The sequence below is a fragment of the Ursus arctos genome, unplaced genomic scaffold (assembly GCF_023065955.2).
Source record: "Ursus arctos isolate Adak ecotype North America unplaced genomic scaffold, UrsArc2.0 scaffold_5, whole genome shotgun sequence".
Lineage (NCBI taxonomy): Eukaryota > Metazoa > Chordata > Mammalia > Carnivora > Ursidae > Ursus > Ursus arctos.
The window spans coordinates 59,170,327-59,195,402 of record NW_026623067.1 but is presented as its reverse complement, the minus strand read 5'-3'; the positions used below and the strand labels follow the sequence as shown (position 1 = coordinate 59,195,402).

At 38.3% G+C, this 25,076-nt stretch overlaps 1 protein-coding gene across 18 annotated transcripts in view; it reads left to right on the top strand.

The window, feature by feature from the left end:
• Positions 1–25,076, top strand: part of GFM2 (GTP dependent ribosome recycling factor mitochondrial 2) — a 68,324-nt gene that overhangs the window by 14,991 nt on the left and 28,257 nt on the right. For all 18 annotated transcript variants that reach the window (XM_048220831.2, XM_026498781.4, XM_026498782.4 and 15 more), the window contains 6 exons: positions 6,277–6,402; positions 7,112–7,200; positions 18,092–18,180; positions 19,342–19,402; positions 20,069–20,248; positions 24,075–24,155. In XM_048220831.2, coding sequence (XP_048076788.1) covers positions 6,277–6,402; positions 7,112–7,200; positions 18,092–18,180; positions 19,342–19,402; positions 20,069–20,248; positions 24,075–24,155 — 626 coding nt within the window. The remainder of the gene's footprint in view (positions 1–6,276; positions 6,403–7,111; positions 7,201–18,091; positions 18,181–19,341; positions 19,403–20,068; positions 20,249–24,074; positions 24,156–25,076) is intronic.

The window sequence follows — 25,076 nt, the reverse complement described above, 5'->3', positions numbered from 1 at the left end:
TTGGTGCAGTTGAAAATGGAATTGTTTTCTTAATTTCTGCTGCTTTACTATCAGCATATAGGAATGCAACAGATTTCTAAACATTAATTTTGTATCTTACGACTTTACTCATTTATCAGTTGTAGTAGTTTTGTGGTGGAGTCTTTAGGGTTTTCTGTATATAGTATCATGTCATCTGCAAATGAGAGTTTTACTTCTTTCTTACCAATTTGGATGCCTTTTGTTTCTTTATGTTGTCTGATTGCTGTGTCTAGGACTTCTAGTACTGTGTTGAATAAAAGGGGTGATAGTAGGCACCCTTGTCTTGTTCATGACCTTAGGGGATAAGCTCTCAAGTTTTTCCCCCAAGATGTTGGCTGTAGGTTTTTCATAGAAGGCCTTTATTATGTGAGGTATGTTCCCTCTAGACCTACTTTGTTGAGGGTTTTTATCATGAATGGATGCTGTACTTCGTCAAATGCTTTTTCTGCATCTGTTGAAATGATCATATAGTTTTTGTCCTTTCTCTTATTGATGTGATGTATCATGTTGATTGTTTTGTGGATATTGAATCACCCTTGTATCCCGGGAATAAATCCGAACTGATCATGGTGTATGATTTTTTTAATATATTGTTGGATTCAGTTTGCTAGTATTTTGTTGAGGATTTTGCATCTATATTCATGAGAGATAATGGCCTGTGGTTCTCTTTTTTGGTAGTGTCTTTACTGGTTTTGGTATCAGAGTGATACTGGCTTCGTAGAATAAATTTGGAAGTTTTTCTTCCTCTTGTATTTTTTGGAACAGTTTAAGAAGAATAAGTATTAACTTTTTCAGTGTTTCGTGCAGCTTACCTGTGAAGCTGTCTAGTCCTGGACTTTTGCTTTTTGAGAGTTTTTTGATGATTGATTCAATATCATTGCAGGTAATCGGTCTCTTCAAATTTTCTATTCCTTCCTGCTTTAGTTTTGGGAGTTTATATGTTTCTAGAATTCCATCCATTTCTTCTAAGTTGTGTGATTTGTTGGCATATAGGTTTTCATAATATTCTTTCATAGTTTGTATTTTTGTGGTATTGGTTGTTATTTCTCCTCTTTCATTAGTGATTTTATTTGGGTCCTCTTCTTTTTTGAGTGTTGCTAGAGATTTATCAGTTTCATTGAACTTTTCAGAGAACCAGCTCCTGGTTTCATTGGCCTGTTCTGTTGTTGTTTTTTTTTAGTTTGCATATCATTTATTTTTGTCCTAATTTGTATTGTTTCCTTCCTTTTGCTAGGTTTGGGTTTTATGTGTTCTTTTTCTAACTCCCTTAGGTGTAAGGTTAGGTTGTTTATTTGAGATTTTTCTTGCTTCCTGAGGTAGGCCTGTATTGCTAAAACTTTCCTTTTAGAACCACTTTTGATGCATCCCAAAGTTTTTGGTTGTTGTGTTTTCATTTTCATTTGTTGCCATGTAATTTTTGATTTCTTTGATTTCTTGGTTGACCCATTCATTGTTTAGTAGCGTGTTATTTAACCTTCATGTATCTGTGGTCTTTCCAGATTTTTTCTTGTAGTTGATTTCTAGTTCAGTGTTGTGGTCAAGAAAGATTCATGGTATGAGTTTGATTTTTATAATTTGTTAAGACTTGTTTTGTGGCCTAATATGTGATCTTCTCTGGACAGTGTTCTGTGTGCACTTGAAAAGAATGTGCATTCTGCTATTTTAGGATGGAATGTTCCGAATGTATCTGTTAAATCCATCTGGTCCAGTGTGTCATTCAAAGCCATTGTTTTCTTGTTTATTTTCTGTTTGGATGATCTGTCTATTAATGCAAGTGGGGTTTTACAATCCCCTATTATTACTATATTATTATCAATTAGCTCCTTTAATTTTGTTATGAAGTGTTTTATGTATTTAGGTGCTCCCATGTTGGGTGCATAAGTATTTATAGTTGTTATATTCTCTTGCTGGAGTGTACCCTTTATTATTATATAGTGTTCTTTTTTGTTTCTTGTTATAGACTTTGTTTTAAAGTCTGTTTTGTCTGATACAAGTATTGCTAATCCAGCTATCTTTTGACATCCATTTGCATGTTTCTCCATCCTCTCACTTTCAATCAGGTGTCTCTCGGTCTGAAATGAGTCTCCTGTGGGCAGCATATAGATGGGTCTTGTTTTTTATTCACTGTCACCCTGTTTCTTTTTTTTATTGGAGTGCTTAGTCCATTTACATTCAAAGTAATTATTGGTAGATAAGTGTTTATTGCCATTTGTTACTTTTTTGTGGTTTTTGTAGCTTTTCTCTGATCCTTCTTTTCTTTCATGATTTGTTGGCTTTCTTTAGTGATACACTTGGGTTCCTTCCACTTTGTTCTTTGCGTATCTATTACTGGCTTTTAATTTTGGTTACATTTAGGTTTGTATATAACATCTTCTGCATATAGTAGTCTTTATTAAGTCGATGATTGCTTAAGTTTAATCCCATTCTTTACCCCTCCCCCACCACGTCTTAGGTATATGGGTCATACTTTACATCCTTTTATTTTATGAATTTTTTGACTGATTTTTAGAAAAATACTTATTTTAATGCTTTTGTATTTTTTACCTTTTATACTTATGGTCTTTGCTTTTCACTCAGAGAGTCCCATTTAATATTTCTTGTAGGGCTGGTTTAGTGGTTTTGAACCCCCTTAGTTTTTGTTAGGCTGAGAAACTCTTTATCTCTCCTTCTTCCAAATGATAGCCTTGCTGGATAGAGTATTCTTTGCTGCAGATTTTTTTCCTTTCAGCAGTTTAAATATAACATGCCACTTCTTTTTTTTTTTTTTAATAAAGATTTTATTTATTTATTTGACAGAGACAGCCAGCGAGAGAGGGAACACAAGCAGGGGGAGTGGGAGAGGAAGAAGCAGGCTCCCAGCGGAGGAGCCTGATGTGGGGCTCGATCCCAGAACGCCGGGATCATGCCCTGAGCCGAAGGCAGACGCTTAACGACTGCGCTACCCAGGCGCCCGTAACATGCCACTTCTTGCTGGCCTGCAAAGTTTCTGCTGAAAAAGCCGCTGATAGCCTCATGTCTTCTTTTCTCTTGCAAACTTTAAAATTCTTTATCACTATTTTTTCCATTCTAATTCTGTGTCTTGGTGTGAACTTCCTTGGGTTGAATTTGTTGGGATCTCTGTGCCTCCTGAATCTGGATTTCGGTTTCCCTCCCCACATTTGGGATGTTTTCAGCTATTTTTCCTTCAGAAACAGCTTCTCCCCTCCTTTCTCTCTCTCCTTCTTGGATCACTATAATGCAAATGTTATTATACTTGATTGAGTCACTGAGATCTCTAAGTCTATTCCTGGTATGGAGTATTTGTCTTTGATCTGTTGAGCTTGTTTGCTTTCCATTACTGTATTCTCCAGGTCACTGATAAGTTCCTCTGCTTCTTGTAGCCTATTGTTTGTATTCCATCTATTGTATTTTTAATTTCATTTATTGAGTTCTTCATGTCTGATAATGTTTTTTCTCACTTTGCTAAGGGTCACACTGATAATGTCTACTCTTTTCGCAAGGTCAATGAATATCTTTATGATCATTATTTTTCATTTTTTTTTTTGATGATCATTACTTTATATTCTCTGTTAGGTATACTAATTTGTGTTTCACATAGATCTCCAGTTGTGATTTTGTCAAGTGCTTTCATTTGGGACAGATTCCTTTGTCTCTCTCTTTTTTTTTGGTCTGCCTCTCTGTGTCTGTTTCTGTATTTTAGGAAAGTCAGCTATGTCTCCTGCTCTTGAAAGTAGTAGCCTTATGAAGAAGAGGTTTTGTAGTGCCCTGCGGTGTCACCTGTGCAACAGAATGTGACACTTATGCGGAGTCTCCTATGTCTGTTTCTTGCGTCCTACTATTGTGCTTTCCCTGTCCATCCAGATTCCTACATAGACTCTGCCTGTTGTGAGCTGTGCTTGCTCTCTGTGGTATTAGTGAGACCCAGGCAGGCTGGCTCTGAGGGGATGTGACCATAGGAAGGCTCAGGGGTGGCAGTGTTTGCACAATCTGCAGGGTCACTAGGAGTAGGTCAGATCCCCTAAATTGCAGTGGTGGCCAATTGCACGGCATGTATCAGCGGCCTGGTACAAGGCATATGTCTGAGACAGCAACAAGGGGTGCATGGGTCTGTGTGCATGGTGGCTGGGGGCAGCTAGGCAGGGTACACACGCGACTTTAGCAAAATCTGCACTGAGCTGCTGGACCTGGCCACATCCCCCAAGGTGCGGTGGCCACAGTGGCACAGTATGCAGAGGCATTGACTGGATGGGGCATGCGCAGCATGAACAAAATTTGCCCTGAACTCAGGGCCAGCAGACTTGGATTGGGCGGGTCCTCAGGAGAGCTTGTGGGCGTGGTGCACTGCTGGTGGGTTAGGTAGCAAGTGTCTGTATAGCACTGCCTCTGGCAGGTGTCTCTGTATTTATGCTGAGGAATAGGGGAGAAAAATGGCACCTGCCAGCTCCTCTGTTCCAGGGAACTTCCCCAGCTTGCCCCGAAATCCATGGAAACATATCTCCTTGCCCTTGTGCAAACTGTTGCTTCTATGTTGTCTCCTGCTCAGGCTGTTATCTCTTTAAGGATGGGGACCTGGCTATCACACATCTCCTGGCTCCCCTACTGCTGAGTCAGCTGACCTTCAAAGCTTCGGACTCCCAAGGCTGTGGTTATATAAACTCACAGAATTCAGCCTTTCTGGTTTTCAAAGCCAGATGTTACGGGGATTTATTTTACCTGTGCGGACTGCCTGGTGCTTTCCCTTCTTTGCAGCCGTAGCTCCCTACCTCCTGCTGGCAACTCTTCAACACCTTTCTGCCTTTCCTAACCTCTTCAATACTGGCTTCTTCTTTGCATTTGGCTGTGAAGTTTGTTCTGCCAGTTTTCAGATGGCTCTCGAGTTTACTGACTGAGATGTGAGTGATAACTAATTGTAAACGTGGGATGGAGTGAGTTTAGGGTCCTCCTACTGTCATCTTGCGCCCCCCCCCCCCCGATGTTTTAAAAACTGCTTCATTTGGAACTTTTGGTTAGCTGTCTGGTTATTGTCTCATTAATGATGTTTGTTTGCTTGGTTATGTTGTGAATAACAACACTAATTCTTTAACACAGATATTTGGAGTTCCTGACAGTTACATTTTTCTTGCTATTTCTCCCTCTGTTGGTACATATGTTTATATACCTTTACACAGTGGGGGAACCTAGCTAGCATTTTAGAATTTTAATGCTGACATAAGTAGTGGTGGTATTAGGCCATGATAACTTGTGTTTTTGAAATTCGAATGGTAAAGATAGCTCATTTTCATTAATTTTGTATAAATTTTATCAGAATGCAATGCATAATTCAAGAATTTCAATGAAGAATAATTTGACTTTTTTGGTAGTCAGGATGAACTTTGTCAGTGACTTTGTACTGTAGAAATTCTACCAAGATTTTATTATCATTTGTACAAATACATGCGTTTTTGGGGGAAAATTTAGTAATAAAAAGTGTTTGAAAAGGAGAATTTAACTTTGGAGGAATTTTTTCTCTATGTTGTTGCATGTAGCTGCCATTTACTTATTTACTGAACTCAGTACTTTATATAGTCTCATTTCATTTTTACAACAACCCTGCAGGGTTGCCTTTATTAACCTTATTTTACAAACTAGTTTAACTAACTTGCTTAAGGTAGTAGAGTGGAAGTGGTAAAGGTGGGACTTAAATCTAGGTCTGTCTGGGCTCTTTGATTGCAGTGCCCTGCCTCCTGTCTAGGGATCAGGCATGAGGAACATAAGTTAAAGAAGGGGTAATGAAAGCAAAACTAGGGGAAAAAATATTTTATTGAGTTCAATAAAATTAAAATACTTAAACTGATTTTATCTTAGTTACAGAAAAATTATTTTTTATGTAAAAATTACTAATTGTGCTGGAAAAGGTTTTCCAGAACAAGGGCTTATTTAGAGAAAGATTAAGGGCTCTATATATTAAGTAAAATATTTTATAAACAGTCTAAAAGCAAATTAAACTCATGTAGAGGGGTGCCTGGATGGCTCAGTTGGTTAAGCATCCCACTCTTGATTTTGGCTCAGGTCATGAACACGGGGTCCTGGGGTCAAACTGCTCAGCGCGGAGCCTGCTTGGGATTGTCTCTCTCCCTCTGCCTCTCCCCCCTACTTCCACTTGCATGTGCACACATACTCTCTTTCTCTAAAAAAATAAACTGTCAAGTAGATACCATATTTGCAATGAAATGTCCCTGGTATCAAGCCTAACTATGTCCTTTTTTTCTTTGTTAGATGTTGATGATGGAGACACAGTGACAGATTTCATGGCTCAAGAGCGGGAAAGAGGCATTACTATTCAGTCTGCTGCTGTTACATTTGATTGGAAGGGGTATAGAGTCAATCTAATTGATACGCCAGGTATGGTGCTGTTCTAGCAATGCAGAGATGCTGCATCATTGGAGGTTTTTACTTGTTTGTGGATGTGTTTTCTTTTAAATTGTGGTAAAAAGTATATATATATGCATCATAAAATTTACCATTAGCCATTTTTAAGTGCACAGTTCAGTAGTTAAGTATATTTACGTTGTTGTGAAACTGATCTCCAGAAGTACTTCATCTTTCAGCACTGAAACTATATATCTATTATACAACTACTCGTCTTTGTCCCCTCCTCGTATCCTTGGTAACTACCGTTCTGCCTTTTTTTTATCTAGGAGATTAACTACTTTAAATACTTCATAGAAGTAGAATCCTACAGTAGTTGTCCTTTTGTGACTGGCTTATTTTGCTTAGCATGAAGTCCTTCAGGCTTCAGTTGTGTTGTAAAATATGTGACAAGATTTCCTTCGTTTTTAAGGCTGTGTAGTATTGCATTGTACATATATAGCATATTTTCTATATATGCAAAACTTTATATACCATTCATCCATTGATGGCCATTTGGGTTGTTTCCACCTCTTGGCTATTCTGAAGAGTGTTGCTGTGAACATGAAATGCAAATATGTCTTTGTGACTCTTCTTTTAGTTTTTTTGAATACATATACCCAAAAGTAGGTATATGCTGGCTCCTGTTTTATTATTTTGTTTTTTTAAAGGTTAAGTGTTATGTTTGTCATCTTTTTCTTAGGTCATGTGGACTTTACCTTGGAGGTTGAGCGCTGCCTTAGAGTGTTGGATGGTGCAGTAGCTGTGTTTGATGCCTCTGCTGGTGTAGAGGTAAAAATACTGCCAAAGTCAACAAGCTACAACAGCATGATTTTTTTTTAAGTAGAATGTATCAGATTTAGTTAACTATAACTCTAAGTTCATAGCAATCAAATTATGGTGAAAGGAAATTGGAATTCAATATTGCAGTGTGATCTATATGTGATATCAGATATTTCATAGTAAAAGGAAAGTAGTTTGCTTTTTTGTAGGAAATATAAAACTTGATGTTGAGAACTCTGAAGGACTTGAGATTCTTCTGCCTTACTTTTAAGCCTTTATTTTTATTTATAATAATTTATTATTATGTTAGTCACCATACAGTACATCCCTAGTTTTTCATCTAATGTTCCATGATTCATTACTTGCATATAACACCCAGTGCACCATTCAATACGTGCCCTCCTTAATACCCATCACCAGCCTATCCCGATCCCCCACCCCCCTCCCCTCTGAAGCCCTCACTTTGTTTTTCAGAGTCCATAGTCTCTCATGCTTCATTCCCCCTTCTGTTTACCCCCCTTCGTTCTTCCCTTCCTTCTCCTACCGATCTTCCTCTTTCTTATGTTCATAAATGAGTGAAACCATATGATAATTGTCTTTCTCTGCTTGACTTATTTCGCTTAGCATAATCTCCTACAGTCCTGTCCAGGTTGCTGCAAATGTTGTGAAATCATGCTTTTTGATGGCTAAGTAATATTCCATTGTATATATGGACCACATCTTCTTAATCCAGTCATCTGTTGAAGGGCATCTCGGTTCCTTCCACGATTTAGCTATTGTGGACAATACTGCTATGAACATTGGGGTGCATATGGCCCTTCTCTTCACTACGTCTGTATCTTTGGGGTAAATACCCAGTAGTGCAATGGCTGGGTCATAGGGTAGCTCTATTTTTAACTTTTTAAAGGACCTCCACACTGTTTTCCAGAGTGGCTGTACCAACTTGCATTCCCACCAACAGTGTAAGAGGGATCCCCTTTCTCCACATCCTCTCCAACATTTGTTGTTTCCTGCCTTGTCAATTTTTGCCATTCACACTGCCATAAGGTGGTATCTCAGTGTGGTTTTGATTTGAATTTCCCTGATGGCTAATGATTTTGAACATTTTTTCATGTGCCTGTTAGCCATTTGTATGTCATTTCCAATGAAGATTGGAAAAGTGTCTGTTCGTATCTTCTGCCCATTTTTTGATTTGATTATTTCACATGTATTGAGTTTGAGAAGTTCTTTGTAGATCTTGGATACTAATCTTTTACCTGTAGGGTCATTTGCAAATATCTTCTCCCATTCCATAGGCTGCCTCTTAGGTTTTTTTTTTGACTGTTTCCTTGGCTGTGCAGAAGCTTTTTTTATCTTGAAGTCCCACAAGTTCATTTTTTCTTTTGTTTCTCTTGCCTTTGTAGATGTGTCATGAAAAAGGTTGCTGTAGCTGATGTCATAGAGGTTGCAGCCTATGTTCTCCTCTAGGATTTTGATGGATTCCTGTCTCACATCGAGGTCTTTCATCCATTTGGAGTTTATTTTTGTGTATGGTGTGAGAGAGTGGTCAGGTTTCATTCTTTTGCATGTAGCTGTCCAATTTTCCCAGCACCATTTATTGAAGAGACTGTCTTTTTCCCACTAGATGTTTTTTTTCCTGCTTTGTCAAAGATTAGTTACCCAAAGAGCCGAGGGTCCATTTCTGTGTTCTCTGTTCTGTTCCATTGGTCTGTGTGTCTGTTTTTGTGCCAGTACCATGCTGTCTTTGTGATCACAGCTTTGTAGTATAGCTTGAAATCCGGCAACGTGATGCCCCCAGCTTTGTTTTTCCTTTTCAACAATTCCTTGGCGATTTGGGGCCTTTTCTGGTTACACACAAATTAAAGGGCTGTTTGTTCCAGCTCTTTGAAAAATGTCATTGGTATTTTGATTGGAGTGGCATTAAAAGTGTAGATTGCTCTGGGTAGCATGGACATTTTAACTATGTTAATTCTTCTGATCCATGAGCATGGAATATTTTTCCATCTTTTTGTGTCTTCTTCAATGTCTTTCAAGAGTGATTTGTTAATTCCTATGATTTTTGGTGCTATTGTAAATGGAATGGATTCCCTAATGTCTCTTTCTTCAGTCTCATTGTTCATGTATGGAAATGCAACTGATTTCTGAGCATTGATTTTGTAACCCGCCACATTACTGAATTGCTGTATAAGTTCTAGTAGTTTGGGGGTGGAGTCTTTTGGGTTTTCCATATAGAGTATCATGTCATCTGCGAAGAGATACAGTTTGACTACTTCTTTGCCGATTTGGATACCTTTGATCCCTTTTTGTTGTCTGATTGCTGTTGCAAGGACTTCTAGTACTATGTTGAATAATAGTGGTGAGAGTGGGCATCCTTGTCGTGTTCCTGATCTTAAGGGAAAGGCTTTCAGCTTTTCCCCATTGAGAATGATATTTGCCATAGGCTTTTCATAGATGGTTTTTTGAAATTGAGGAATGTACCCTCTATGCCAACACTCTGAAGGATTTTAATCAGGAAAGGATGCTGTATTTTGTCAAATGCTTTTTCTACATCAATTGAGAGGATCATATGGTTCTTGACTCTTTTCTTGTTGATACGATCTATCACACTGATCGATTTGCAAATGTTGAACCACCCTTACCTCCCAGGGATGAATCCCACTTGGTCATGATGAATAATCATTTTAATGTACTGTTGGATCCTATTAGCCAGGATCTTGTTGAGAATTTTGGCGTCCATATTCATCAGGGATATCGGTAATTCTCCTTTTTGATGGGGTCTTTGCCTGGTTTGGGGATCAAGGTAATCCTGGCCTCATAGAATGAGTTTCATAGTTTTCCCTCTGTGTCTGTTTTTTGAAAGAGCTTCAGGAGAATAGGTATTATTTCTTCTTTGAATGTTTGGTAGAATTCCCCAGGGAATCCGTCAGGCCCCGGAGTCTTGTTTGGGGGGAGGTTTTTGATCACTGCTTCAATCTCTTCATAATTAATTGGTCTGTTTAAAAAAATCAATTTCTTCCTGTTTGTCTTGGTAGTTTATAGGTTTTCAGGAAGGCATCCATTTCTTCCAGGTTGTTTAATTTATTGGCATAAAGCTGTTGATACAAGTTTCTAATGATCCTTCCTATTTCATTGGTGTTGGTTGTGACCTCTCCCCTTCATTCATAATATGATTAATTTGGGTCCTTTCTCTATTCTTTTGAATAAGTCTTGCCAGTGGCTTATCGATCTTATTTATTCTTTCAAAGAACCAGCTTCTAGTTCTGTTGATCTGCTCTCCTGTGGTTCTGGTTTCTAATTCATTGATCTCTGCTCTAATCTTGATCACCTGCCTTCTCGTGCGTGGGTTAGGCCTGTTCTTCTGTTCCAGCTCCAGCTTCTTGAGTTGAGAATATATAAATTGCATTTTAGATTTTCTCTTCTTTTGAGTGAGGCTTGGATGGCTATGTATTTCCCCCTTAGGACCGCCTTTGCAGTGTCCCATAGGTTTTGGACTGATGTGTTTTCATTCTTGTTGGTCTCCATAAATTGTTTAAATTGATTTTTAATTTCCTGGTTTACCCAATCATTCTTGAGCAGGATGGTTATTAGTTTCAAGTGTTTGAGTTTCTTCCAAATTTTTTCCTTGTGATTGAGTTCCAATTTCAAAGCATTGTAGCCTGAGAACATGCAGGGAATAATTTCAGTCTTTTCGTATCGGTTGAGACCTGTTTTGTGACCCAGTATGTGGTCTATTCTGGAGAAAGTTCCATGTGCATTCGAAAAGAATGAGTATTCTGTTGTTCTAGGGTGTAGTGTTCTGTATATATCTATGAGGTCCATCTGGTCCAGTATGTCATTCAAAGCTCTTGTTTCTTTGTTGATTTTCTGTTTAGGTGATTTGTCTATTACTGAGAGTGGAGTGTTGAGGTCCCCTACTATTAACATATTTTTATCTATATGTCTCTTTATTCTGGTTAAGAGTTGGCTTGTGGGGTACGCCTGGGTGGCTCAGTCGTTAAGTGTCTGCCTTTGGCTCAGGCCGTGATCCTGGATCCCTGGGATCGAGTCCTGCATCAGGCTCTTCCGCTTGGAGCCTGCTTCTTCCTCTCCCACTCCCCCTGCTTGTGTTCCCTCTCTCACTGTGTCTCTCTCTATCAAATAAATTAATAAAGTCTTAAAAAAAAAATAAAGTTGGCTTGTGTATCTAGCTGCTCCCCTGTTGGGGGCAGAGATATTTATAATTGTCATACCCACTTTTATTCTTTAGAATAATAAAGTGTAGGGGCGCCTGGGTGGCACAGCGGTTGGGCGTCTGCCTTCGGCTCAGGGCGTGATCCTGGCGTTATGGGATCGAGCCCCACATCAGGCTCTTCTGCTATGAGCCTGCTTCTTTCTCTCCCACTCCCCCTGCTTGTGTTCCCTCTCTCGCTGGCTGTCTCTATCTCTGTCGAATAAATAAAATCTTAAAAAAAAAAAAATAATAAAGTGTCCTTCTGTGTCTCTAACTACAATCTTTAGTTTAAAATCTAATCTGTCTGATATGAGAATTGCTACCCCAGCTTTCTTTTGAGGTCCATTGGCATGAAAATGGTTTTCCATCCCTTCACTTTCAGACTGGATTTATCTTTAGGTTCAAGTTGAGTCTCTTGTAGACAGGAAATGGTGGGGTCATGTCTTATTATCCATTCTGCAACACTGTGGAGTTTTATGGGAGCATTTAGGCCATTCACATTGAAAGTGATTATTGAGAAATATGATTTTAATAATGTCATGTTGCCTGTGAAGTCTTTGTTTTCTATCGATTGTGACTTTCTGTTCTGTATCACTCTTGGGGCCTTTTTACTTTTATAGAACCCCCCTTAATATCTCCTGTAGGGCTGGTTTGGTGGTTGAATTTGGTCAGTTTCTGCCGATCTGGAAGGTCCTTATCTCTCCATCAATTCTGAATGACAGCCTTGCTGGATAAAGAATCCTTGGCTACATGTTTTTCTCGGATAGAGCTTTGAAAATACGCTGCACTCTTCCTATCCTGCCAGGTCTCTGTAGACAGGTCTGACGTTATTCTGATATTTTTCCCTCTGTACATAAGGATTTTCTTCGCCCTGGCCACTTTCAAAACTGTATCCTTGGATCTAATATTTGCAAATTGCACTAGACGTGATGTGGTGTAGGTTTGCTGTGATTGACCTTGGGAGGGGTCCTCTCTGCCTTTTGGACACGAATGCTTGTTTCCTTTGCCAGATTAGGGAAGTTCTCAGCTACAATTTGTTCAAATATCTCTTCTAGACCTCTCTCTTTCTCCACCCCTTTGGGGATGCTGATAATTCTGACATTGGAGTGTTTCTTTGAGTCAGTAATCTCCCGTCATCTATATTCTTGAGATTGGGTTTTTTTGAGCCAAGTTTCTGTTTTAACTTCTACCATCCCATCCTCCAATTCACTAATTCGTTCTTCTGCCTCATTTACCCTGGCCGTCAGAGCATCTAGTTTAGACTGCATTTGATTCATAGCATTTTTAATTTCTGGCAGATTCGCTCTCTTTTCCACCCTTAGATATTCTATATTCTCGTTAGTATTTTTGTTAATATTTTTTTCAAGCCTACATATCATCTTGACCATTGTTACTCTGAACTCCATTTCTGACAATTTGGTTATATCCATATCCATCAGTTCTGTGGCAGAGGCCACTGACTCATTATCTTTTCTTTGCTGGGGGGGATTTCTCCTTCTCGTCATTCTGATGAGGAGAGGTTGCGGGGATGCCCAGAGACCAAATTATTGACCAGGACCCAGGCAGTGTACACTTGTTTTACAGGGACGTTAGGGATGTGGGCTTCTTGATTTTTCAGCCTGCCTTCTGGGGGAGGGGCCTGCCGCACCGATACTCAGGAAACCATGTTTGGGTAGAGTGTCCATGTCCCCTGTGAGGGGGGATGGGGATGGGCACAATGTGAGCTGATATTTCCGGGCTTTTGTTCTCTGGCGGCTTTCACTGCTACTTTTCTGTGGCTCTTCTGAGAGTTAGAGCATCAATGGCTGTATCCTAGCCTCTGTCTCAGAGCAAGAGATTGCAGTCCGCTCTCTACTGAGCTCTCTTGGCCACTTTAACTGTTTCTGTGTGTGCTGCTAAAAACCCTGCAGCGTCCTGGGTTGTGCACCCCACAGCTGCTCTCCCAGCCCTCACTTCCAGGGCCGGTGAGTCTCTGTCCTTTGTGCTTCTAACACCGCCAGCTCCCTCCTTGCCACGCACGCTCCTGAGCTCCCTGTTTCAGTGTGGTTCACGCGCGCGCTCCGGAGTTCCGGTTTTCAGTCTGGTTGCAAGCGCTCCCAAGCTCTTTGTTTCAGTCTAGTTCGACTGTGCGCTCCGGAGCTCTGGTTTTCAGTCTGGATGCGCGCCCGCTCCCGAGTTCCCGGATTTTGTCCGGTTCCAGTGAGCGCTGCGGAGTTCCGGTTTTGAGTCTGGTTGCACGTGCGCTCCCAGGCTCACGGTCTCAGTCTGCTTTCTCGCGGGTGCCGGTCAGTGAGTCTGGCCAGCTCCCCAGTGCAAGTGGCTATTGCTTCCCTGTGCCCAACCATGGCATCTCCCTCCTCCTTCCGCTTATCTTCCGATATATGTGCGTGGATTCCAGGCTCCCCGTCTCATACCTCAATACTCAGTGCTGGAGATGTTCGTTTGTAGAGATCCAGATGTATCTTCCTGCGTCTCAGGCTGATTCCGTGGGTTTTCAGGATGGTCTGGTAGATATCCAGGTTGACTCAGGGGACAAGCTGAAAAGGGGGTCCCCTGCTCTTCCACCATCTTTTCACCAGCTGCCTTACTTTCAAGTCTAAATAGTTAGTCTGCTAGTTTTATGGCATGCAGGAAGAAGACACAAGACTCTTGAGTCAGGGACAGAGAACTTTATTAGTCACAGAAATAGCAATAGCCAGGATGTCAGTATTATTTTTTGTTATTTCCTCAAGACCCAGTTCCCACAGGATGACCTAAAGGGAGGCAGGTAACAGCTACACACGCAGGGGAACCCTGTGCTTAGAAAACACATATATTTTGGGGCGCCTGGGTGGCACAGTGGTTGGGCGTCTGCCTTCGGCTCAGGGTGTGATCCTGGCGTTGTGGGATTGAGCCCCACATCAGGCTCCTCTGCTGTGAGCCTGCTTCTTCCTCTCCCACTCCTCCTGCTTGTGTTCCCTCTCTCACTGGCTGTCTCTATCTCTGTCGAATAAATAAATAAAATCTTTAATAAAAAAAAAAAGAAAACACATATATTTTATAGTGGGCAGTAAGTATCCCTGCTGTTTGCTCTGAAAAGAGACATTATCTTCCAGGGTTATAAGCAGACCTGCCTTTTGATCCAGAAGGAGACACTGTCTCTGTCTTTTGAAACTATTGATTATATCAGTATCTTTGAAAACATAGTCCAGAACAAAGACGGTCACTGCCTCTCCTAACAAAATATGTAGACAGGTGAAAGACCCATGAAGAATTATCTCCCAACAGTTAATATATATTAAATTCTTGAGTAAATCTTAAAAACAGATTTATAATAAATTACACTGGGGTCAGTTATGCACTCTTTAATTGGTATCCCCATTTGTCTTATAATCTCAAGATTGGCTCAGTGTTGAATAAAGAATCATCTTCAGTTCTCCTAATCTTAAAATTTTACTAAAAGTGATACCTTAATTGATCAAAATTAACAGGCTCCAAAGGGTACAAATTGACAGCACGGGCTTCCTAATATGCACTAAGAAGGACACAGCAGTACCAATGTTTTATTCCTGGCAGAATGTTTGGCCCCAGTCTGATCATGAGAAGACAGTCTGATGAATGTAAATTGAAAGACATTCTGCAAAACAAATGCCTGGGGCTTTTCAGAAATTGAAAAGAAATGTAAATGTAAGGAAAATGAGTGATTTTAAGTCAAAAGTTGAGGTACTATTTTAGTTTAAACAATTCTAAAGATACCAGAAAACTAAAGTAATATGATCTTTAGCAGGATTCTGGATCTAAAAACAAAAAGTTAAAAAAGACATCATTAGGAAATCTAGAAAAATTTTAATATAGACTATATGTTATTAGAAAAAAGTATTGTGTCAGCTTGAATTTTTCTGAGATGGGATCTTTGAAAATAGTTACGTAGGACAATGTTCTTATGTTTAGGAAGTACAGGCTGAAGTATTTAGGATTGAAGTGTCATGATATGTGCCTCTTGCTCTAGTGCTTTACCTCCTACACACACATACACGTATGTTGTTACAGTTTGTGTACTTTGACCAGTAGATGCCACGATGGGGTTAGATGTATAGGAGATTTATTGGGGGAAATACCTGTGAAGAATAGAGAAGAAAAGAGAGCAGTGGGAGAGAACAGTCCGACCACAGGGCAGGTCTGACATCTGGCTATCAAGGAAAGGATAAAAGAAGAATTGGGTAGGAAGAATCTCAGACTACAGCATAGTTCCGAAAGAGGTTTGGCAAAGCTGATGGGGAGTCCTCAAGCCAAAGTCACCTGTTGGAGAAGTCCCACAAGTCTTAGAAGAATAACCTACGTTAGTATTTCTGCTGTACTCAGCCATTAGCTGGGCCTTGAGAGACCATGGCAGTAGACAAGATGAGCACCTGTTGGCGCTGTCAGTTAATTATGCTCTTCGTAGTAGATCCCAATGGCACGTTCCCATAGCCACACGTATAATGTGTGTACACGCACATGTTTGAAGAAAAAAAGGCAAGTGTGGCAAGGTGTTCACATTTGGTGAATCTAGGTGAAGGGTACATAGATATTTGTACTACTCTTTCACCTTTTTTTTTATAGATTTGAGATTTTTCCAAATGACAAGTTGTTGGGGGGGGGAATAATATATATATATATATATATATTATTTTATATATATATTTATATATACTTATTCTTTATTTTATTATTTGCATTAGATACATGATGATTCATCACCTATCAGCTCTCTATTAACCCTACATTGTTATTCAACCTAGTAACTACCTGCACACACATATATATATAACTATATATATTATTCTCCCCCAACAACTTGTCATTTGGAAAAATCTCAAATCTATAGAAAAGGTGAAAGAATAGTACAATAAATATCTATGTACCTAAGCACACTGAATTTATTATTATATATATATAATTGTATTTATATATAATATGTATAATTTGTTATATTAGATAAAATATTGTATGAATGTTAAGTTTCCAGAGTGCATTAACACTATTGATTGTGCAGGGAAATATTGTTTTAGGAAGTATGTGCTGAAATTTTTACAGTGCATGTGTATGATCAAGGACTTGTATCCAGAATATGTAAAGAACTACAAATCAATGATAAAAACTAACAACCCAATAAAAAAAATGGGCAAAGGACTTGAGTGGATACTTCACCAAGAAAGATATATGAATTGGTCCAGTGAGCACGTGAAAAGATGGTCAGTCTCATTGGTTATCAGGGAAATGCAAATTAAAATTACAAACAGACTATTTCATACCCACAGGAATGGCTAAAATTAAGAAGAATGATGGCAAATACTGTTTGAGGATGTGGAACAACTGGAACTCTTTATCCAGTGGAATGAGAACATTTGTCCCCTAAAGACTTGTTCAAAATGTTTATAGCAGCTAAATTCATACTAGCCCTAAACTAGAAATAATCTAATTGCTCATTCACAGGTGGATAGAAAAACCAGCTGGCACATTTATACAAAGGAGTTTAGCCAAAAAAAGAAAGAAAAAAAGAAAGTGAGCCAGTATACCCAACAACATGAATGAATATCAGAAACTTTATGTTGAGGAAAAGAATCCATGCTATTTATATGAGATTCAAAAATAGGCAGAATGAATCTGTGGTGACAAATATGAGAACAGGTTGTTTATGGGGGATGGGGAATATATGCAAGTGTATATGGTTATCAGAACTCACTGTACACTTAAGACGAGTGTTTTTATTCTATATAAATTTTACTTAATAAAATTATAAAGTGGCTTCTGTTTTAGGTAATGTCATTACATTAAGCTTTTTAGGGCTTCAGGGCTTTGGGACTCTGATAGACATAGATACTGTAACAGACTGGAGCTATTGAAATATGTATAAAAAGTAGAATTAAAAGTAGTCAAAAAAGCATATGAGAATTGCTACTTAGAAATAGTTATTGGCTTTTTTTTCTCCTTTAAATCCTCTTCAGTTTACATCAACATTCAAATGTTCATAATAAAATTTTTTTATCGCAATAGCATTTTGGTAGTGCGCTCCTGTTCTTTTAACATCACAACTATATGAATTAAGGCAGAAGTCCATATTTCACAGGTCAGCAAACTTAGGAGTTCAGTATTGTGTGAACTGTATTAGGTAAAGTGAAGCCGGACAAAAATTACGTCTTCTAATTCTTTTCTTTTTTAAATTTTTAAAAAAATTTTATTTGAGCGAGAGAGCAAGAGAAAGAGAACATGAGTGGGGTGAAGGGCAGAGGCAGAGGGAGAAGCAGGCTCCCAGTTGAGCAGAGAGCCCAACGTGGGGCTCAATCCCAGGATTCTAGGATCATGACTTGAGCCAAGGCAAACCCTTAACTAACTGAGCCACTCGGGCCCCGCATCTTCTAATTCTTGACGAAGGCTTCTTTACATGGCTCTCAGTACCTTCCAGGTGTTTGTTCTCTTTGTGTGGCAACCTAAGTCACCCAAAGTAGTATTCTCAGTTTGAAGCACACTGTTCATCACCCTTCATTACATTCTTAACTCTGTTAACTTACCAGCAGAAGAGTGACTCTAGAAGTGTAAGTGCAGTAGCATTAATTCTGTGCTAGAACAGGGCCAAATTCCATGTTATAATAGCTTTTTAGATCTGTTTATTCTGTACGTAGTAACATGTTATTTTTGTCTGAGTTTTTTTTTCCTTTGTCTTTGTCTTAGGCACAAACTGTCACAGTATGGAGGCAAGCTGATAAACACAAGATACCTCGAATCTGTTTTTTAAACAAAATGGACAAAACTGGAGCAAGGTATTTTAAGTGTTTTTTTTTTTTTCTTCACATACTAAAGTAGAAATACAATTTGAGCTTTAATGGACTATAACTTAAATTTACAAACAGCTATTCCCTATAGAGTATAAATATTCCATGGAATCTCAATTCAATCCCATTAAAAAGTTTCAAAGCAGGTAGTTCCTAGGTTGAATAACAATGTAGGATTAATAGAGAGCTGATAGGTGATGAATTATCATGTATCCAATGCAGAGAGACTGTATCCTGTTTTCTAGAATCCTGACAGAGTGATGTCTTGCTGATTCCACTGGTTCTGTCTAGAGCAGTATGAAATAATCCCTATATTGCTGAAGGCTATGGTGCTCCCCACCATTGCTAAAAGTGGAGGGTAGATGATTGTTTCCTGTCCCCTGATTTCCTTTAGCTACTGGCTAATTGCTCTCACTCAGAGGGAACTGGGAGAGAATGTAAATGTTTTAAGACCTGCATAGAGGGCAAAAAAGTTAGTACTAAGATGTGGTATTAATGCTCAAAGACTCACAGAATGGTAATCCAAAATGGAACCATGGTTCTGAGAACAGAATTCAGAGAATCAAGAATATAAAGGATTTTGGGGTAATGTGATAAGGAGAGAGAGATCCTGGTCTGTGGTGTGAGAGTGGCAAAAACAAAACATAAACTATCCCTCTACTAAAACCACACAGTATGCTCTCTGTTTATGTAATTTTCTACAGTAATTCTAAAGCTCATAACATGATACTAAGAATGTCTATTAAAAAGGTATGGAAAAATTAGGCTGCCTTTTGGGAAAAAGATGGGAGTTGTGTGTGATAGCACATGTAGTTAGAAGAAAGAATCCTTAAATCATAATCACAAATCATGCATTTGAATCTCATAACTGCAACTTATTATCAGTGGCCTTGATCAGTTTATTTAATCTTAATTTCAGACTATAGGTAAGTGACGTTTACAATAATACTACTCTAGATACCTTTGTGGCAGGGTTGTGGTAGATCTCAAGCACTGTTATATGAAATTGACATTGAAAATTTATTGTCCTATGGAAAACTGTTAAATGGTGAACATTAGAGAGAGTAAAAAGGGTTGTAATTTTAGGGAACGTTCTTAAACCTGGTTTAAGAATCTTAACATTTTTAACTCTTATTTTGCTTTCTGCAGTTTTAAGTATGCTGTTGAAAGCATCAGAGAGAAGTTGAAGGCAAAGCCTTTGCTTTTACAGGTTGGTTGATATTTGGTTGATTAATAGCAACAACTCCAGGGGCACCTAAGTGGCTCATTCGTCAGTCTGACTCTTTTTTTTTTTTTTTTAAGATTTTATTTATTTATTCGACAGAGATAGAGACAGCCAGCGAGAGAGGGAACACAAGCAGGGGGAGTGGGAGAGAAAGAAGCAGGCTCACAGCGGAAGAGCCTGATGTGGGGCTCGATCCCGTAATGCCGGGATCACGCCCTGAGCCGAAGGCAGACGCTTAACCGCTGTGCCACCCAGGCGGCCCCATCAGTCTGACTCTTGATTCTGGGTCAGGTCATGATCTCAGGGTCGTGGGATCATGGGGGAGCCTGCTTAAGATTCTCTCGCTCTGCCCCTTCCTATGTGCTGGCACATGCCTGTGTTCACCTGCTCTATTTCTTTCTCTCTTTCTCTTAAAAAAAAAAAAAAAAAACCTTCAGATTTCCTCATCAGTTTATTTTATTGTGACTTATGTATTTCTAAAACTATCTCAAATCTTTTTTGAAAAACTTGGCATACAAATAAAAATAGATATAGACTATGGTAATAATGATAATAGACATTTGGGAGAAAGTAGGGAAAGATAAGCTTTATCAACGATTCAGTTGTAATTGAGTGGTCATTGAACAAAGTTAATCTCACTCTGACTTGCAGTTACCACTTGGTGAAGGCAAAGCTTTCAAAGGCGTTGTGGATGTTGTAAGTAAAGAAAAACTTCTTTGGAATCGTCAATCAGAGGATGGAAAAGACTTTGAGAGGAAACCCCTCTTGGAAATGAGTGATGCTGAATTGCTGAAGGAGACAACTGAAGCAAGGAATGACTTAATTGAACAGGTAAAATAAATATGTGGAGTTTACATTCGCATAAGTATTTAGAAACTTTTTAAAAAATATTTTATAAGTTACGAAATTTTTATAAAATTGTATCTGGAATAGGTCAAGTGTAATGAGTAATAGAATGAACACCAATGTTTGCACCACTCAGACTAAGAAAGAGAATATTAGCAGATTTCTTGAATCTCTGTGTGCCATTTACTGTTTATCTCTCTCTCTTTTCCACTAATCATTTACACCTCCCACCACCACTGTCCTGACTGTAGTGTTTTGCCTTCGTTTGCTTTGCTTTATACTTCGCTACAAATGTGTGGGTTCATGAAGGACTTCTTTTTCCATGTTTTTGAACTTTACATAAATGGAATGATAATTATTTGTATTTTGTAACATTTTGTTGCAGATTCATTCCTGTTATGTGTGGTTATGCTTCACTTTCAATCTTGTATAATGTGCCAGTATTGTTATACCACAGTTTATTGTCTCTTCTTCTGTGGATGCACTTTGAGATTATGTCTTCTTTTTTTTTTTTTTTTTTTTTAAAGATTTTATTTATTTATTTGACAGAGATAGAGACAGCCAGTGAGAGAGGGAACACAGCAGGGGAGTGGGAGAGGAAGAAGCAGGCTCATAGCGGAGGAGCCCGATGTGGGACTCGATCCCGGTACACCGGGATCACGCCCTGAGCCGAAGGCAGACGCTTTAACGACTGCGCTACCCAGGCGCCCCTATGTCTTCTTTTTTGCTCTTAGAAACAGTGTTGATGTGAACATCTTTGTATATATCTCCTTGTGTATATGTGTAAGAATTTGTTTAGGGTTACACCAGGGAATGGAATTGCTGGGTCAAAGGGTATGGTATGTACATCTTTTACTTAGTCAAATGTCACATTAACTTAGAAAAGTTTAAAACCATTAATTTTATAGTTTAATAGAGAACTCTGGACCTCTTCCACCCTCAAAGTTGTTTTTTTTTTTTTTAAGATTTTATTTATTTGAAAGAGAGACAGAAAGAGCCCAAGCAGGGGGAAGGACAGAGGGGAGAGAGAGAAGCAGACTTCCCACTGAGCTGGGAGCCCGACTTGGGGCTTGATCCCAGGACCCTGGGATTGTGACCTGAGCCGAAGGCAGACGCTTAACCTACTGAGCCACTCAGGCGCCCTCACCCTCAAAGTTTCAATGGAAAATAGTAAGATCATTAATATTTAGAATATTTATATAGTACTGTTCATATATAGATTAATAAGTAAAATATGCCTTAAATAAAGTCTCTGAATCTTGTAGAGAAAAAGATTTAAGTCCGAACCATTTGATTTTTTTACTTCTAAACTGTTCAAAATAGATCCTCTCATCATTTTTTTCATTTATCTTTTGTATGAATTTATTTTTGCAGTATTATTCTCCATTATACTACATAGGAATCATCATCTTTATCATTAACAGTATGTTGATTGTTATTTTTATTATTGGGTAACAGTTACTGAGGACCCACGATGATCTAGTTTAAGTGCTTTACATATATTACTTAATCCTCACAACAACTTATATTATCCTTGTTTTACTGGTGGGGAAACAGAAGCTTAGAATCCTTAAATAACTTGTGATACGCTAAAAAGTAGCAGAGGTGGAAATCTGAGCCCAGGTCTGTCTTCACTTGGAGATAGAGCTCTTACCCACTTCCCTGTACCACTTCTTTAATTTGGGAGGCCCTAAACCGAGTAAAAGTGGAATTGACATTTATTAATCAATAATTGGGTAAATAATTGGTTCCCCTTTGAAGTTTTTTTGTTGTCTTATGCATGTCTTAGGATGTGATGGTATATAATGAAAATAAAGAAAATCCGAGACTATCTGTACAAAATAATAAAGTGCTAATTACAAGGAATATCCCCCCAAGGAATATATAAAAATAAGACCACATCACACCCGTTAGGATAACTACTATCAAAAAAACCCCACAAACCTCCCCCACAAACCAGAAAACAAGTGTTGGCAAAGATGTGGAGAAACTGTAACCTTTGTGTACTATTGGTAGGAATGAAAATGATGCAGCCACTGTGGGAAACAGTGTGGTGGTTCCTCAGAAAATTGAAAATAGAATTACCATATTATCTAGCAATTCTGCTTCTGGATGTACATCCAAAAGAACTGAAAGCAGGGTCTTGAAGAGATAAATGCATGTCCTTGTTCATAACAGCATTATTCATAATGACCAAAAGGTGGAAGCAACCCAAGTGTTCACCTACAAGAGGAGTAGGTAAAATACAGTGTATACATATAATGGAATATTATTCAGCCTTAAAAAGGAAGGGCATTCTGACACATGCGACGATGTGGATGAACCTTGAGGACATTATGCCAATTGAAATAAGCCAATCACAAAAACAAATACTGTACTGATGCCACTTATATGAGGTATTTAGAGTAGTCACGTTTGTAGAGACAGAGGTAGAATCATGGTTGCCAAGGGCTGAGAGGAGAGTGAGGAAGAGTTTTTTGCATGGTAGAAATTTTGTGAGATTGAGAAAGTTCTGGAGATTAGTTTTACAACAGTGTGAACCTACTTAACGCTACCCAGCTGTTCAGTTACAAATGGTTAAGATGGCAAATTTTATGTTCATGTTAGATTTTACACAATTAAATTTTTTTGGAGAATAAGATTAGTGTGGACTAGAATCAACTTCCTGTGTTCTGAAGGTGAATAGTGATAATTACACTTACTGCGTACTTACTGTACATCCTAGAAGCATGATTTGAATTGGTTATTTAATCCTCCCCCTGTGAGGTAGGTACTAGTATTATCTCCGTGAGTAACCAAGGTAAAAAGAGGTGATGGAACTTGACCTAAATTTTTGAACGTTAGTTAGTAGTGGAGCTATTTCCAGGCAGTTTGACTTCAGAAGCTGGAGTCATATATACTTCTTTTCAGGAGAATGGTTAGGTATGTTTCTACAATAGTTAGTGGTTAGGAGTGTGTTTTTCTCCCCCATTTGGATTATTTTGCTCCCTTGTACTTTCATAAACTTTTGAAACCTTTTTTTTTTTTTAGATTTTTATTTATTTATTTATTTATTTATTTATTTATTTATTTATTAGAGATTAGGAGCAGGGATGGGGGAAGGGGGAGAAGCAGACTCCCCACTGAGAAGGGGGCCCAACTTGGGACTCGATCCCAGGACCCTGGGATCATGACCTGAGCTGAAGGAAATGCTAACCAACTGAGCCACCCAGGTACCGCTTTTGAGATTTTTATTTAATTTGTCAGCTGAATTCTGTTTCATACAGGTAGATGATTAAGAAAAGAATATGAATTAGATAATTGCATTTTTATTGCTGAAGTGGTGCCTTTGTGACCCCCAACTTAAATCTGTTCCTTCAGGGCAGGATTACAGTGATTACTTCAGTTGGAGTCTTAGGAGATCTGGTGAACATTCATAATGTGAAAGGAATACCAAGTGAAACTTTTTATGAACTAAGACTTACGAATTCATCTAAAAATAGCAATCCCTTATATATATTATCACTGGCTATAAATTGTGTATCTTATTTCTTTTGAGCGCTCTGAGTAGATAGCACTTTATTGAGATACTTTATCTGGCTATTGCTTCCCGTGAATATAGGGAACTCATAATAGCCTATCTTCAGTTTTCAATCCCTTCTCCTTTCCTTTGAAAGAAACACTATCTCTTGAGAAAATGTGGAGAGTTCCTTGGCCTGGATAAGACAGATCATGTAGCTGTCTTGAAATATTTGGATAATGTACGTTTATGGTATTTGGACTTAACAATTGTGACAAAAGCAAGTGATAGAACTAAAACCTTTCTTTATAGGTTGCGGATTTGGATGATGAATTTGCTGACTTGGTTTTAGGAGAATTTAGTGAAAATTTTGATTTGCTACCAGCTGAAAAGGTAAATTTTATTATTCATTTACTTTGATGAAGTTTTATTAATAGGATGTGGTTTGATTTCTCTGCCTCAGGTGTTTTGTTTTTTTTGACTTTGCATAGCATTTGAATAGGCTGACTAAATTAGGAGAACAGTAAGGTAAAGTCACTATTAATACAAGTACTTAAATAATGGTAGTGCTTTACTATTGTCATATGTGCTTTATAAAATCAGAAATTGAATCTTTTTTACTGCTGTTGAGTCAGCATAAGTTAATTATTCCTTTGCAGCATTTTCATTGTGATCATTTTTCTGAGTAGTTTAGGGAAATTATAGGTAGAAATTTTGTTTCAAAAATTTATTGGTTTTGTAGACTGCTGCAATGATTATTTTTCTCACATTTTTTCTGAATATGATTTAATTTTTCTTGGAAGCTCATTACAGGTCTTTATTTTTTTGTTTTCTTTTCAAATATATTAAGCCAGAGAATAGGCATGTTTTAAATAGTTATAGTAATTGAATTAAGACAGATTTCTTCAAAGCATTTCTGTTATTTTCTACCAGAGACCTTCCCCCATGAATTTGGCAAACTTAATCTTTAGTTTTCTTTATGAAACAAGAGTTACTAAGTAAAGTTGTTTTTTTGTTTATTTGCTTTTAAGTAAGCTCTATGCCCAACATAGGGCTTGAATTAGGAACCTGAGGTCAGGAGTTGAATGCGCCACCAACTGAACCCGCCCGCAAGTAAAGTGTTTTTAGGTGGGAGTATTTATAAATGGGGTCCAGAATGAGCCCAGCAAATTTACCTAGTTATTTTTCACAAAAGAATTAAGAAAAACACGAGTCTCTAGATTAATTTTGAGCCTTTGGAGTTAGAAATGGAAAAAAAGTATTTTTATTTTGAATGAAATGCCGTAATTATTGAAATTTTTTATTGTTTAGTAT